At 42.0% G+C, this 16,072-nt stretch overlaps 1 protein-coding gene across 1 annotated transcript in view; it reads left to right on the top strand.

Moving 5' to 3' along the window:
* Positions 1-15,765, top strand: part of LOC106576780 (adhesion G protein-coupled receptor A2-like) — a 100,383-nt gene extending 84,618 nt beyond the window's left edge. The window contains exon 7 of the mRNA XM_014154178.3: positions 15,548-15,765. Within this exon, the coding sequence (XP_014009653.3) occupies positions 15,548-15,765 (218 nt within the window). The remainder of the gene's footprint in view (positions 1-15,547) is intronic.
* Positions 15,766-16,072: the final 307 nt, after the last annotated feature.

The following is a 16,072-nucleotide window of genomic DNA, read 5'->3' as shown; positions in this document are numbered from 1 at the left end:
AACACCTACACAAGCATTACATTACCCTTTTTTCTGTGTATATTTATTTGAATTTGCATTGTCCCACAAAATAAATGAGTATTATGAATATGGCCTATGATGATGACGATGTCTGAAAGTCTGTGGCTGAATATTCCCTGCTGTCTGTCTGATCACCCCTCTGTGTACGTAAGGTGAGTGAATGGCCCGTGAGGAAGACATGGAGGAAAGCTCTGGGGACTGGTGAGGTAGCTAGCTGTTCTGGTGTTTCCATCGCTGCTCTGTGCTGTGCTGTGTGCTGTTCTGTGTGCTCTGAGCCATGGGGGGAATCACATCTCGTTTCTGATAGCAGCTCTCCCCCTGCCCTGCCCCTACACTCCCCGTATCCTGCACACGCTTAGAGGATATTGCACCGGGACGAGAAAACAAGAGTCACTGCTCGAAATGGAAATTGGGGTGGGGTGGTGGGGGTTGTGTGTGTGTGTGTGTGTGTGTGTGTGTGTGTGTGTGTGTGTGTGTGTGTGTGTGTGTGTGTGTGTGTGTGTGTGTGTGTGTGTGTGTGTGTGTGTGTGTGTGTGTGTGTGTGTGTGTGTGTGTGTGTGTGTGTGTTAGGAAAACAAATATTGGGTGCTTTTATCAATGTCAATCAAACAAGATATAGCAGGCACATGATTTGTACAGTGACAAAACATGAGCATGAAGGGGGGATTGATACAGCAGTTCAAGATACAACAATTGAGAGATTGGGGGTACCTAACGAAAGGTCTTTGATGTTGGAGATGGCATTTGACCAGCCCACTAAAGTTTTTGTAGCCGCATCATGCATCTTAGTGGTGGATTTCTTTAGAATAAGAATGTCTAAAAAATACATTTTCCAGGAAGATTTTAAAGAAGTATTTGGATCCAGAATTGCCTTTTTTGACATACATTAACTATTTCATCGAACCGAATAGAATGTCACAAGTATTTCCTAGTAGTAACAGAACAAGTGACAGATACATTTCCATCTATCAAGGTGCGATGAAGGTATTTAACGTATTTCAAGAGGTCAGAGACCACTAGGCATTAGGTCCTGACCCATTTGTCACTCTTTCTAAGTCTTTTATGTGTTTGTTTGTGCAGATTGTTGTATTCACACACTTCTTATCCACGTACCCTACCAAATACATTCTGAAGTTCTTCTATGTAATCCTGAGTGTGTGTTTTTCATTATGTGGAACAATCCAAGCAATTACTGGGTAATTCCACACAGTCGTATGACATAAAGCCAAGAGTGGAATTAGGATGGTTGGAATAGTGAATTGTCCTTTCAGCTTAACACATCCATTATGGGATTACCGTGCATGCCTCCGTGGGATTTTACTCCCTATACAACAGCCTCCTACAATACCTTATTTATTTGCTTGGCAAGAACCATTTTCGATTGGACACAGTGGAGTGCTCTAACAACCTCTTCTTGTAATGTTATTTTCAGCCTATTATCTCCGTATGGGTTCACTTAATGTCATGGAATGCAGCAAGGCTATACTGTGGCCATCAGCACTTCATCACGTATCAGCTGTGTTTGTTCAGCACCTGATGCTATAGGTCAAGGTATTACTGAGAATGACGGTCGATAAGATGACAATTGACAAAGCTACCCCTCCAACTCATACCAAACAAGAGATTTGTCTCTCTTTTCATTATGTTGAACTATTAGGTTGAACTATTAGGTTGCTCTGGAATTCCATCCATGCCGTCCTTTTTTTATTTTCTTCTATCGTAGTTCTCCAAAGTGATGTAACGAGTAGCAGATGTCAGGGTGAACACATTTTAAAGTGTTTCTCCTCCTTTCGTCTGTCTGACATGGCGTTCGGGTCGAGTGTCATTCTCAAGCGAAGGGAACGGATGGAGGGAGGAGGGAGGAGAGGTTTCCTGCCAGGATCAGGTGCTTCCTCAGATGGGGGTCAGGGCAACGTCTGTTCAGCTCATATAACCCTGAGAAATAAGGAACACATGCACACACGCACACAAACACGGAGGAATAAAGGAGGACGGCCCTATACTTCTGTTTCCTCAAGGCTCATCAGTGAAAACCAGGCAGGGCCTCTTTGTGGAATTCATTGAAATGAAATACATTGCAGAGATTGGTTGATTCATACACAACCTGGGTCTCTGGATGTCTGGTGTTATTATTTATTCTAATAAGCTACGGCAGTGACATGTTCCTCTTATGGTCACTACAGGCCTTATGCATATAGACCAATATACCCATCAGACCCTGTGGCCAGCCAGTAGAACTTGGTTTGAAGTTTAATCAACTCCATATTCTGAAAAAGACAGGGTATTATCCGAGCAACATCTGAATACAATAAGAAGTGTGGAAAGTGTGTGTGAAAGGGCCTAATCGTATTGAGGAAATGGAAGGGTTGGACTTGTTTTGATTAATTAGGAGATTCTCATTTAATGGCTTCCCTTCCTGAATGATGTGGCTCACTCACAGACCAACTTAGCAGTTGTGGGTGGATGGCTGGGACTAGCCTGGTCGCAGATCTGTTTGTGCTGTCTTGCCAACTTCTATGGTCATAGTTGCGTTTGGCGAGACAGCACAAACAGATCAGGTACCAGGCTTTGGTGGAGCTGTTCTGTAGTGATTTGAATGGTTTCCTCTGTGGACTACTGCCAGACGTTTGGCCATGTGTCCACTCACTGCAGGACCAGCCATAGCAGCTGTTCGGCACGCCCCTCCTGCCAGGGAACACAGGTCAATCTGGTTAGGGGCCTGGGGCTGGGAATTGTTTTAAGATGGTCTTAACAAGGATCATTTAGCTATTGGATTTTGAATTTTAGGATTCCTGTCGGTAGCTATAATTTTGTGTATTTTTTAAATAAATATTTGATTAAACATTGAATTTGGCCTGCTATTAGTCCATAGAAACACATTTGATAACAGATTCATACATGGAAAAACAGATTGAAGTGCCTGTGTCCTATATCTGAGAGATATAAGAATTATAATAATTTACCATGGAATGACTCTTTGATGTGGAAATGCCCTATTCACTTCCATTACATTTTCATCCCGGTACCGGGTTTCCTTCAGACGAGTCCGTGACACTTGGGGGTCGTAGAGAAAAATGGAGAACAACAACATGTTCGTGAGAGTCTTATTAAAACCTCTCTGGGCCAGTGGGACGTTAGCGTCCCACTCTATTCAACAGCCAGTGGAATCGCGTGGCGCGAAATATAAATACCTCAAAAATGCTATAACTTCAATTTCTCAAACATATGACTATTTTACACCATTTTAAAGACAAGACTCTAGTTAATCTAACCACATTGTCCGATTTCAAAAAGGCTTTACAGCGAAAGCAAAACATTAGATTATGTCAGGAGAGTACCCTGCCAAAAATAATCACACAGCCATTTTCAAAAACCAAAATCACAGCTAAATGCAGTACTAACCTTTGATGATCTTCATCAGGTGACACTCCTAGGACATTATGTTATACAATACATGCATGTTTTGTTCAATCAAGTTCATATTTATATCAAAAACCAGCTTTTTACATTAGCATGTGATGTTCAGAACTAGCATACCCACCGAAAACTTCCGGTGAATTTACTATATTACTCATGATAAACGTTCACAAAAAAACATAACAATTATTTTAAGAATTATAGATACAGAACTCCTTTATGCAAACGCTATGTCAGATTTTAAAATAGCTTTTCGGAAAAAGCACATTTTGCAATATTCTGAGTACATAGCTCGGCCATCACAGGCTAGCTAATTTGACACCCACCAATTTTGGGGCTCACTAAACTCAGAATTACTATTAGAAAAATTGGATTACCTTTGCTGTTCTTCATCAGAATGCACTCCCAGGACTTCTACTTCAACAACAAATGTTGTTTTGGTTCCAAATAATCCATAGTTATATCCAACTACCTCCGTTTTGTTCGTGCGTTCAGGTCACTATCCGAAGGGTAACACGCGAGCGCATTTCATGACAAAAAAATTCAAAATATTCCATTACCGTACTTAGAAGCATGTCAAACGCTGTTTAAAATCAATTTTAATGCTATTTTTCTCGTAAAAGAGCGATAATATTCCAACCCGGACAACGTTGTATTCATTCAAAGACTGAAAGAAAGAAATTGAGAAGTCTCGTGAACGCGCATCTCAGTCTCACTGTCCCCAGGCAGGCCACTTACAAACTCTGCTGCTGTACTTTGCCCAGAGACAGGAGACACGTCATTCCGCTTTCTGAACGCTTTAGAGAGCCAATGGAAGCCTTAGAAAGTGTCACGTAACAGCACAGATGCTGTAATATCGATAGAGATGCAACAGAAGGACAACAAATTGTCAGACAGGGCACCTCCTGCATGGAATCTTCTCAGGTTTTGGCCTGCCATATGAGTTCTGTTATACTCACAGACACCATTCAAACAGTTTTAGAAACTTTAGAGTGTTTTCTAACCAAATCTACTAATTATATGCATATTCTCGTTTCTGGGCAAGAGTAGGAACCAGTTTAAATCGGGTACATTTTTTATCCGGCCGTGAAAATACTGCCCCCTAGCCCCAACAGGTTAAGCCTTAATATGAAATGGATTAAATAAATACAAATTCCTCATCAATCTACACACAATACCCCAAAATGACAAAGCAAAAACAGGCTTTTGGACATTTTTGCTAATTTTGTAAAGATAGAAAAAAAAAGTATTCAGACCCTTTACTAAATTGACGTCAGATGCATCCTGTTTCCATTGATCATCCTTGAGATGTTTCTACAACTTGATTGGAGTCCACCTGTGGTAAATTCAATTAATTGGATATGATTTCGACAGGCACACCTGTCGATATGAAGTCCCACAGTTGACAGTGCATATCAGAGCAGAAACCAAGCCATGAGGTCGAAGGAATTGTCCATAGAGCTCCGAGACTGAATGTGTTGAGGCACAGGTTTAGGGAAGGATACCAAAAAATTGCTGCAATGTTGAAGGTCCCCAAGAACACAGTGGCCTCCATCATTCTTAAATGGAAGAAATTTGGAACCACCAAGACTCTCTCTAGAGCTGGCTGCCCAGTCAAACTGAGCAATCGGGGGTGAAGGGCCTTGGTCAGGGAGGTGACCAAGAACCCGATGGTCACTCTGATAGAGCTCTAGAGTTCCTCTGTGGAGATGGGAGAACCTTCCAGAAGGACTACCATCTCTGCAGCACTCCACCAATCAGGCCTTTATGGTAGAGTGGCCAGACGGAAGCGACTCCTCGGTAAAAGGCATGTGACAGCCCTCTTGGAGTTTGCCAAAAAGCACCTAAAGACTCCTAAAAACCATGAGATACAAGATTCTCTGGTCTGATGAAACCAAGATTGAACTCTTTGGCCTGAAAGCCAAGCGTCACGTCTGGAGGAAACCTGGCACCATCCCTACAGTGATGCATCATGCTGTGGGGATGTTTTTCAGTGTCAGGGACTGGGAGACTAGTCAGGATTGAGGGAAAGATGAACGGAGCAAAGTACAGAGAGATCCTTGATGAAAACCTGCTCCAGAGCGCTCAGGACCTCAGACTGGTGGGAAGGTTCACCTTACAACAGGACAACAACCCTAAGCACACAGCCAAAACAATGCAGGAGTGGCTTCGGGACAAGTCCCTGAATGTCCTTGAGTGGCCGAGCCAGAACCCGGACTTGAACCCGATCGAACATCTCTGGAGAGACCTGAAAATAGATGTGCAGCGACACTCCCCATCCAACCTGACAGAGCTTGACAGGATCTGCAGAGAAGAATGGGAGAAACTCCGCAAATACTGGTGTGCCAAGCTTATAGTGTCATTCCCAAGAAGGGTGTCTGAATACTTATGTAAATGTGATAGTTCAGTTTTATTTATTTATAAATTAGCAAACATTTCTAAAAAAAACTGTTTTTGCTTTGTCATTATGGGGTATTGAGTGTAGATTGATGAGGAAAAATTATAATTTAATACATTTTTGTTTAAGGCTGTAACGTAACAAAAAGTGGAAAAAGTCAAGGTGTCTGTCACGTCTTGACCATAGTAAGTTGTTATTTTCTATGGTAGAGTAGGTCAGGGCGTGACAGGGGGGTTTTCTAGTTTAGTTTTTCTATGTTATGTTCTAGTTTGTATTTCTATGTTGGGTTGTTCTAGTTTTAGTATTTCTATGTTGGGCTTTGTTTGAGATGATCTCCAATTAGAGGCAGCTGGTCATCGTTGTCTCTAATTGGAGATCATATTTAAGTTGGTGTTTGTCCCACCTGGGTTTGTGGGAGATTAATTTTGAGTAGTATATGTTTTCACCTCTGCGTCACGGTTTGTTGTTTTTGTCTTTCAGTTTATTTATGTATTACATAGTTTCACAGTATAAATAAAATGTGGAACGACACACACGCTGCACATTGGTCCGCTCATTCCTACGACAACCGTGACAGTGTCTGAATACTTTAGCGTGTAGCTTGCGTCCCACCTACTCAACCACCTACTCAACAGCCAGTTGAATCCTGTGGCGCGTTATTCAAATCCTTAGATATGCTATTACTTCAATTTTTCAAAAATATGACTATTTTACACCATTTTAAAGATAAGACTCTCGTTAATCTAACCACACTGTCCGATTTCAAAAAGGCTTTACAACGAAAGCAAAACATTAGATTATGTCAGCAGAGTACCCAGCCAGAAATAATCAGACACCCATTTTTCAAGCTAGCATATAATGTCACATAAACCCAAACCACAGCTAAATGTAGCACTAACCTTTGATGATCTTCATCAGATGACAACCCTAGGACATTATGTTATACAATACATGCATGTTTTGTTCAATCAAGTTCATATTTATATCAAAAACCAGCTTTTTACATTAGCATGTGACTAGCATGTGACTAGCATTCCCACCGAACACTGCCGGGGAATTTACTAAATTACTCACGATAAACGTTCACAAAAAGCATAACAATTATTTTAAGAATTATAGATACAGAACTCCTCTATGCACTCGATATGTCCGATTTTAAAATAGCTTTTCGGTGAAAGCACATTTTGCAATATTCTCAGTATATAGCCCGGCATCACAGGGCTAGCTATTTAGACACCCAGCAGGTTTAGCACTCATCAAAGTCAGATTTACTATAAGAAAATGTTCTTACCTTTGTTGTCTTCATCAGAATGCACTCCCAGGACTTCTACTTCAATAACAAATGTTGGTTTGGTACAAAATAATCCATCGTTATATCCAAACAGCGGCGTTTTGTTAGTGCGTTCTAGACACTATCCTAAAGGCTAAATAAGGGTGACGAGCATGGCGCAATTCGTGACAAAAAATTCTAAATATTCCATTACCGTACTTCGAAGCATGTCAACCGCTGTTTAAAATCAATTTTTATGCCATTTTTCTCATAAAAAAGCGATAATATTCCGACCGGGAATCTGCGTTTAGATAAACAGACATAGGAAAAGAAACCATTCGGTCGAAGCGGGCACGCACCTAAGCCCATAGTACTCTGAGTGGCCACTTGCCAAAAGCGATAAAGTGTTTCATCCAGAGCCTGCCTCGATATCGTTCAACGTTTTCCCTGGCTCTGAGACCCTATGGAAGACGTAGGAAGTGTCACGTTATTGCACAGATCCTGAGTCTTCAATAAAAAGAGCCAAGATGAAACACTACTTCTCAGACAGGCCACTTCCTGCTTGAAATCTTCTCCGGTTTTGGCCTGCCATAGGAGTTCTGTTATACTCACAGACACCATTCAAACAGTTTTAGAAACTTTAGGATGTTTTCTATCCAAAGCCAATAAGTATATGCATATTCTAGTTACTGGGCAGGAGTAGTAACCAGATTAAATCGGGTACGTTTTTTATCCAGCCGTGCAAATACTGCCCCCTATCCCCAACAGGTTAAATGTTTAAATGACATTTGAATCGTTATTGTTCATTAAAAATCTCTGGCGAACATTTTTTAACACTTTTTTGTTTCCAAAATTGTGCAGCAGAAAACGAACAGGTCCCGATCATTATAAAGGGAAACATACAAATTAAACAAATACCTTATGCAACAATGCTGTAAAGTTAGTAGTAGAAAATATGCATCTTTCAAATGATTTGCCACGGATATACTTTATAGCGCTCCGCACATCATCATCGTTAACGGTTGGAAAATGGCAGAGTGTGAGACAGGGAAGCGACAGCAGCAGTCCTGTTAGGCAATACTTGAGAAGGTGGTGAAATAAATGCAATCTTTGCAAGTTGGAATTGCGCTACAGTGGCAGTACAGGTGCAATGCTTAACCATCTGAAAGGAAGGCACCCCCAACTCGTTGCTGGCAGCAGTGCGATCAGGGACAGAGTGAAAAAAATCACAGCGCTGATTACAGTTGATATGCATCCATTGTCAATGGTAGAGGATGTCGGCTTCACTGCTCTGATGGCATATCTAGAACCACACTACAAGATGCCAAAAACTATGATGGCCTGGATGGAGAAAATGTACAATGATTGCTCTGCAAGTACTAAGTGCGAGCTCTCAAAAACCATACGTGGCATTAACAACAGATTGTTGGACATCTATGGACATGCTGTCATACATCACTGCAACGAGCAATCACATTGATAAGAAGCGGGACATGAAGTCCCATGTACTGACAATTGGGAACATGGAGGAGAGGGACACAGCAAAGAACATAAAATGGTGTTAACTACCACTGTTGCTGAGTGGGTGGGGGACAGTAGTAAGGTGAGTGCCTTCTGGTAAGTAGCCAGGACTGCTGTAGATCGAACTGCATTGCCCCTTAGCTGTCATACGCAGGATTATATCTGAATTGTGACTCCTCATTTTATGAACATTTTATTACTGTTTAAAAAAATTGCAGTTTAAACGTTAAGAACAATTACACATTTGTCACATCCCTAGTTGGTACATATTCAATACCGACTTCTGATGAGTCCCGTGACACTTGTGGGGGTCGTAGAGCCAAACTGTTCGGACGCTATAGATTTTCGGGATGTCTCCTGGTCTGACACACACAGTTGTAGCTTGCCACCTTCCACCACAGTGGATTGAGACGCAGCCCTTGCAACAACAAAAAAACATCTCTAGCTTCAACAGATTAATTTCTATGGGGATTTTTGTACTATGCTAATTTGATTTCATCATGGGTGAGGACATCGACTCTAGGGGGTTGTGTTAACTGCAGCCCAGTGATCGCAGAGCTTAGCTCTGGCATCTAGGGATCCTCGCACCATCACACACACTTACTCACACATGCGCGCACACACGCTCGCACACATACTAGCGTACAAACACACACACAAATAGGGCATTGCCCTGGCTTTTCCTCGTGCCATTACACACACACAATGGCTCAACACCCCTACTTCATCAACAATCACATACTGTACACACCGGGAAAACACACACACACACAATCTCACCCTGGCAGCGCCTGATAGGCACAGGCCATCTGCCACTCTGATCCTTTGGCACTTAGTGTTGATTCAACAGTATGAGCATAATAGCAGGTCAACGGTCCATCGCTTTTTTGCTGTGGTACCATTTAGCCAGCTGCAGTCAGCTACAGGGTACGCGGTAGCTCCAGTTCTGCACCTCTTCATGTGCAACTACCAATACATGGCTCTGTAAATGATCAACAAATGAAATGACGCTATAAAACACATGTAGATTGAGGGCCTCCCGAGTGGTGCAGCGGTCTAAGGCACTACATTACAGTGCTAGCAGCATTACTACGGATCCGGGTTTGATACTGGGCCGTGTTGCAGCCGGCCGCGACCGGGAGACCCATGAGGCGGCGCACAATTGGCCCAGCGTTGTCCGGGCTAGGGGAGGGTTTGGCAGGGATGTCCTTGACTCCGGTGGCGGGCCGGGTGTATGCACACTGACACAGTCGCCAGGTGTATGGGTTTTCCTCCGACACGCTGGTGCGGCTGGCTTCCGAGTTAAGCGAGCAGTGTGTCAAGAAGCTTTGTGTTTTGGAGGACGCATGACGCATGGACGCATGGCTCTCGACCGTCGCCTCTCCCGAGTCCATACGGGAGTTGCAGCGATAGGACAAGATTGTAACTACCAATTGGATATCATGAAATAGGGGGGTAAAAAAGTACAATATTCTTTTTTTTTATTTTTTATAAAAACATGTAGATTGCAATATCAACAGATGAGTGGTGTTAGCCCAAGAGATAAGCATGTTAACCTCTTGACGTTACCCTAGGATAGGGGGCGCCACAGCGCATTTTGGAAAAAATTCGTGCCCATTTTCAACGGCCTACTAATCAGACTCAGAAGCTAGGATATGCATATAATTAATACCTGTGGATAGAAAACACCCTAAAGTTTCTAAAACTGTTTGAATGGTGTCTGTGAGTATAACAGAACTCATATGGCAGTCAAAACCCCGAGACCGATTGAAACAGGAAGTGGAATTCTGAATTGTGGACTCAACTTCACGTCGTTGCCTATTATTCACACCGTGAACTATCGTTATTTGAGCACTTCCTATTGCTTCCACAAGATGTCGCCAGTCTTTACAAAGTGTTTTGAGCCTTCTACTGTCGAAACTCAGTCAATGAGACGCGTTGGAAATTGGTCACAGCGGGAGGGCCATCACCATTATGACGCCGGCGGCCCTGTCTACCCCCACCTTTGGAAACGTTTTGAAACACATTGAAATCGTCCCCCTCGAATCTTATTGGCTCTCTTGTTGAAACAGGCCCTGAAGATTTATGTTATACAACGTTTGACATGTTTGAACGAACCTAAATGGGAAAAAATAGCTTCTTTCCGACACGGCTGTCCCGCGGACGGCAGAGCTTTTGGATACTGCCTTGAGACGCGCTAACAACAGCATGCTAATGGAACATAAAGGATGGACTTTTTCGACCGAAAATACATCTGTTGTGGACCTGGGAATCCTGGAAGTGCTTTCTGATGAAGACAACTAAAGGTAAGGGATTATTGACAATATTATACAACATTAGATGTGATCTGCGATTGTTCCAAGATGGCGCCGAGCTGTATTTACTAGGTCATTTTCTGAGTATCGCATCCCTTTTATCGCTAAGTGTGATTACCCAGTAAAGTTATTTTTAAATCTGGTATGACAGGTGCTTTCAAGAGATATTCATCTATAAATCTTAGAATGACAATATTACATTTTAAACATGTTTTCGAATAGTAATTCAGTAAAATGTAGCACTGTTTCACCGGATGCTTTTGACGGGAAAATAGTTAGTCAACGTCAGACGCCGATGTAAAATGCTGTTTTCATATATAAATATGAACTTTATTGAACAAAAGAATGCATGCATTGTGTAACATGATGTCCTAGGTGTGTCATCTGATGAAGTTTGTAAAAGGTTAGTGCTGCATTTAGCTGTTTTTTGGTTATTTGTGATGCAAGTGGTTGGTCGGAAAATGGCTACGTTGCTGCTTTTTACGATGGACTCCTCTAACATAATCTAATGATTTGCTTTTCCTGTAAAACCTTTTTGAAATCGGACAACGTGGGTCGATTCAGGAGAGGTGTATCTATAAAACAAAAAAAAACAAAAATAATATTTTTTTTTCAAATTATTAAATTTTGTTATGCTAATGGCAATATGATTTTTCGCTGGATTTTGATCCCGCTGACGGGATGAGACGCTGAAGAGGTTTTGGTGTACTTTAGTACAGCAGCACATACAGTGGCTTGCGAAAGTATTCACCCCCTTGGCATTTTTCCTATTTTGTTGCATTACAACCTGGAATTAAAATGGATTTTGGGGGGTTTGTATCATTTGCTTTACACAACATGCCTACCACTTTGAAGATGCAAAATATTATTTATTGTGAAACGATCAAGAAATAAGACAAAAGAACAGAAAACTTGAACGTGCATAACTATTCACCCCCCAAAGTCAATACTTTGTAGAACCACCTTTTGCAGCAATTACAGCTGCAAGTCACTTGGGGTATGTCTCTATAAGCTTGGCACATCTAGCCACTGGGATTTTTGCCCATTATTCATGGAAAAACTGCACCAGCTCCTTCAAGTTGGATGGATTCCGCTGTTGTGCAGCAATTTTAGGTCATACCACAGATTCTCAATTGAATTGAGGTCTGGGCTTTGACTAGGCCATTCCAATTACATTTAAAAGTTTCCACTTAAACCACTCGAGTGTTGCTTTAGCAGTATGCTTTTGGCCATTGTCCTGCTGGAAGGTGAACCTCCGTCCCAGTCTCAAATCTCTGGAAGACTGAAACAGGTTTCCCTTAACCCCTGGTCGGACGGACATCCAGCGAAAAATCCTATCCCCATTAGCATAACAACATTTAAAAAAAAATATTAAAAAAAATGTCTCCAAATTATATCGTTTTATAGATACACCTCTCCTGAATCGAACCACGTCGTCCGATTTCAAAAAGGCTTTACAGCAAAAGCAAAACATTAGATTATGTTAGAGGAGTATATCGTAAAAGTAGCCACATAGCCATTTTCCGACCAACCACATGCATCACAAATAACCACAAAAGAGCTAAATGCAGCACTAACCTTTGACAATCTTCATCAGATGACACACCTAGGACATCATGTTACACAACAATTTATATACAAAAACAGAATTTTACATCGGCGCGTAACGTTGACTAACTATTTTCCCTCAAATGCATCCGGTGAAACAGCGCTACAATTTACTAAATTACTATTCGAAAACATTTTTCAAATGTAATAATGTCATTCTAAGATTTATAGATGAATATCTCTTGAAAGCACCTGTAATGCCAGATTTAAAAATAACTTTACTGGGTAATCACACTTTGCGATAAAAGGGGATGCGATACTCAGAAAATAGACTAGCAATACAGGTCAGCGCCATCTTGGAACAATCGCATATCAAATCTAGTCTTTAGGGCCTTTTTCAACCAGAGCTCCAATAAGATTCAAGGGGGATGATTGCATTGTCTTTCAAAACGTTTCAAAAGGGGAGGGTAGCCAGGGGCGCCGGCGTCATAATGGTGATGGCCCTCCTCATGTGACCACGTTCCACTGCGTCTCATTCATTCAGTTTTCACAGTAGAAGGCTCAAATCACTTTGTAAAGACTGGGGACATCTAGTGGAAGCAATAGGAAGTGCTCAATGAACCATTTCTCACTGTGTGAATTACAGGCAAAGTGGTGAAGTTGAGTCCGCAATTCAGAATTCCACATCCTGTTACGATCGGTCTCAGGGTTTTGACTGCCATATGAGTTCTGTTATACTCACAGACACCATTCAAACAGTTTTAGAAACTTTAGGGTGTTTTCTATCCACAAGTATTAATTATATGCATATCCTAGCTTCTGAGTTTGAGTAGGAGGCCATTTAAAATGGGCACGAATTGTTTTCAAAAATCGCTGTAGCGCCCCCTATCCTAGGCGACCGTCAAGAGGTTAAGCAATGGCTTTTTTCTAGCCACTCTTCCATAAAGCCCAGCTCTGTGGAGTGTACGGCTTAAAGTGGTCCTATGGACAGATACTCCAATCTTCGTTGTGGAGGTTTGCAGCTCCTTCAGGGTTATCTTTGGTCTCTTTGTTGCCTCTCTGATTAATGCCCTCCTTGCCTGGTCTGTGAGTTTTGGTGTGTGGCCCTCTCTTGGCAGGTTTGTTGTGGTACCATATTCTTTCAGTTTTTTAATTGTGGATTTAATGGTGCTCTGTGGGACGTTCAAAGTTTCAGATATTTTTTTTATAACCCAATCCTGATAGGTACTTCTCCACAACTAGGTCCCTGACCTGTTTGGAGAACTCCTTGGTCTTCATGGTGCCGCTTGCTTGGTGGTGCCCCTTGCTAAGTGGTGTTGCAGACACTGGGGCCTTTCAGAACAGGTGTATAAGGCCCGGGAAAACAACGTGACAGATCATGTGACACTTAGATTGCACACAGGTGGACTTTATTTAACTAATTATGTGACTTCTGAAGGTAATTGGTTGCACCAGATCTTATTTAGAGTCTTCATAGCAAAGGGGGTGAATACATATGCAGGCACCACTTTTCAGTTTTTTACACTTCATCAATTTTGACTATTTTGTGTATGTCCATTACATGAGATCCAAATAAAAATCTGTTTAAATTACAGGTTGTAATGCAACAAAATAGAAAAAACGCCAAGGGGGATGAATACTTTTGCAAGGCACTGTATGTCTTATATCTGCTATTTGTATGCATTATTACCATGTATGTATGCATTAGAGTATGCATACATAAAATCAAGGTCAGGCCTCGCTAAATCTACCTTGATCTTTTCTCAGATCATACATTAAAATATACATTTATTGGCTCTGTTATTGGCTTAGTTTAACCATGGATTGGAGAGATGGATTGGAGCCGTGCCTTCGCATTCTCACTATCTCTCAGTAAGGGTTGAGTAGGTTATTTTGTAAATGTAGTCTGTTACAGTTGCTAGTTACCTGTCCAAAATTGTAATCAGCAACGTAACTTTTGGATTTCATAAACTCAGTATCGTAATCTGATTACTTTCCCCTTAAGAGGCATTGGAAGACAAAACGGATCCATAAAATGCATTTAGTGTGTCATCATAGTGGTCTCTGACTTGTGGTCAAACTTGCTCAGGTAGAACGAACTTACTCAATTGAATGTCACTGAGAAAACAGAAAGGTGTCATAATGTATTTTTTCGCCAACTTGAATTTAAAAGTAAACATCCAGTTTTTCTAAAATAACTGTAACCTTATTACAATATGTTTCCTTGTAACATAACTGATTACAGTTTTAAAAAATGTAATCAGATTGCATGTAACTGATTTACTTGTAATCACTTACTCCCCAACCCTGATCTCTGTCAGATTTGTTGCATAGCATTTAGAATGTAGATGTAATGTAGCCGGAGATGTAGGCGTATGAACTGAATGTATCAGCAGCCATAAATGGGAGAGCTTTACGATCCATGTACTGATTGGCCTATCACACTGTACTGCTAGAACTCTCCATTGATCTGAATGGAACTGAAGGTAGAGCGTTGCTTAGCTGGCTCCTTGGAGCATGTCCAAGGAAATGTCTTTATGTGTCCAATCAAACATGTTCCCTGTTTTCAGTGGAATTCCCAAGATACCACAGCGAGCCAGTACACTGCAATGATCTCAGATCAGTATGTAGAAGTGCGTCCGTGCATGCAGCGCCAGGCACAGTGCTAGCATTTTCTAAGCGTTTCCTAAAACTTTTAAACCCTTTACCTGAGTTTTTGTATAGCCAACTTCCACAATTATCATAACTAATATGGTAGTGACTGATATGAATGACTATAAATCCTCTATTTTTTCCACAGATTTTGTTAATTCCTACAAGCAGAATGCGTATGTGTATTTGTGCATATTGTATATTTATATTTGTGCGTTCACATTTGCAATACCTTATTACTGACATGATTTCAGTCATGGAGAATCATTCATTTTGATTCCCCTCCTCCCCTCCCATTCCAATACAGCACCAGTCTCTCCTTCTCTCTGGATGAATGAGTTCTACCCTTCCCGTCCTCTACTCCTCTCCCTGACCCTCTCCCTGGTGTCTTCCTCTCCTCTCCAGATGAGCCTTTGGAGCTGCCCCTGTTTCAGCTGATCCCGTCCCAGAGACAGGTGGTGTTCCGTGGGGACCGGCTGCCGCTGCAGTGCACTGTGTCCTACCTGGACCCCTCGGTCACGCTGCTCTGGTACCACAATGGCCACATCGTCCACAGCAACGAGGACAGGGGCGTCTACGTAGAGGATACCCTGGTCCATGACTGCTGCCTGCTCACCGGGTAGGGGGGATCGGGGACGTGAGTGGAGAGCTAATCTCTCTCGCTCGCTGTAGCACAGACACACTCATGCGTTACATTTGTGCAGTGCAGCACTCACTCACACACACATGCATGTATGAGCTCATGCGGTACAGTTTTGCAGTACACAAACACACACTCACAACACTGCATCTCGCTAACCATGCTCACATGCACTAACAGACAATCGCACGCATCTGTGCAGAAACACACTCTTCCCCTTCTCTCCCTTATTGTAGCCGAGATTTACCTTGTGTTATCGTCCGCCCTTGATAGGATCTGAAAGGACAGAG

The sequence above is a fragment of the Salmo salar genome, chromosome 18 (genome assembly GCF_965601325.2).
Source record: "Salmo salar chromosome 18, fSalSal1, whole genome shotgun sequence".
Classification (NCBI taxonomy): Eukaryota; Metazoa; Chordata; class Actinopteri; order Salmoniformes; family Salmonidae; genus Salmo; species Salmo salar.
This window is presented reverse-complemented; position numbering and strand designations above follow the sequence as displayed.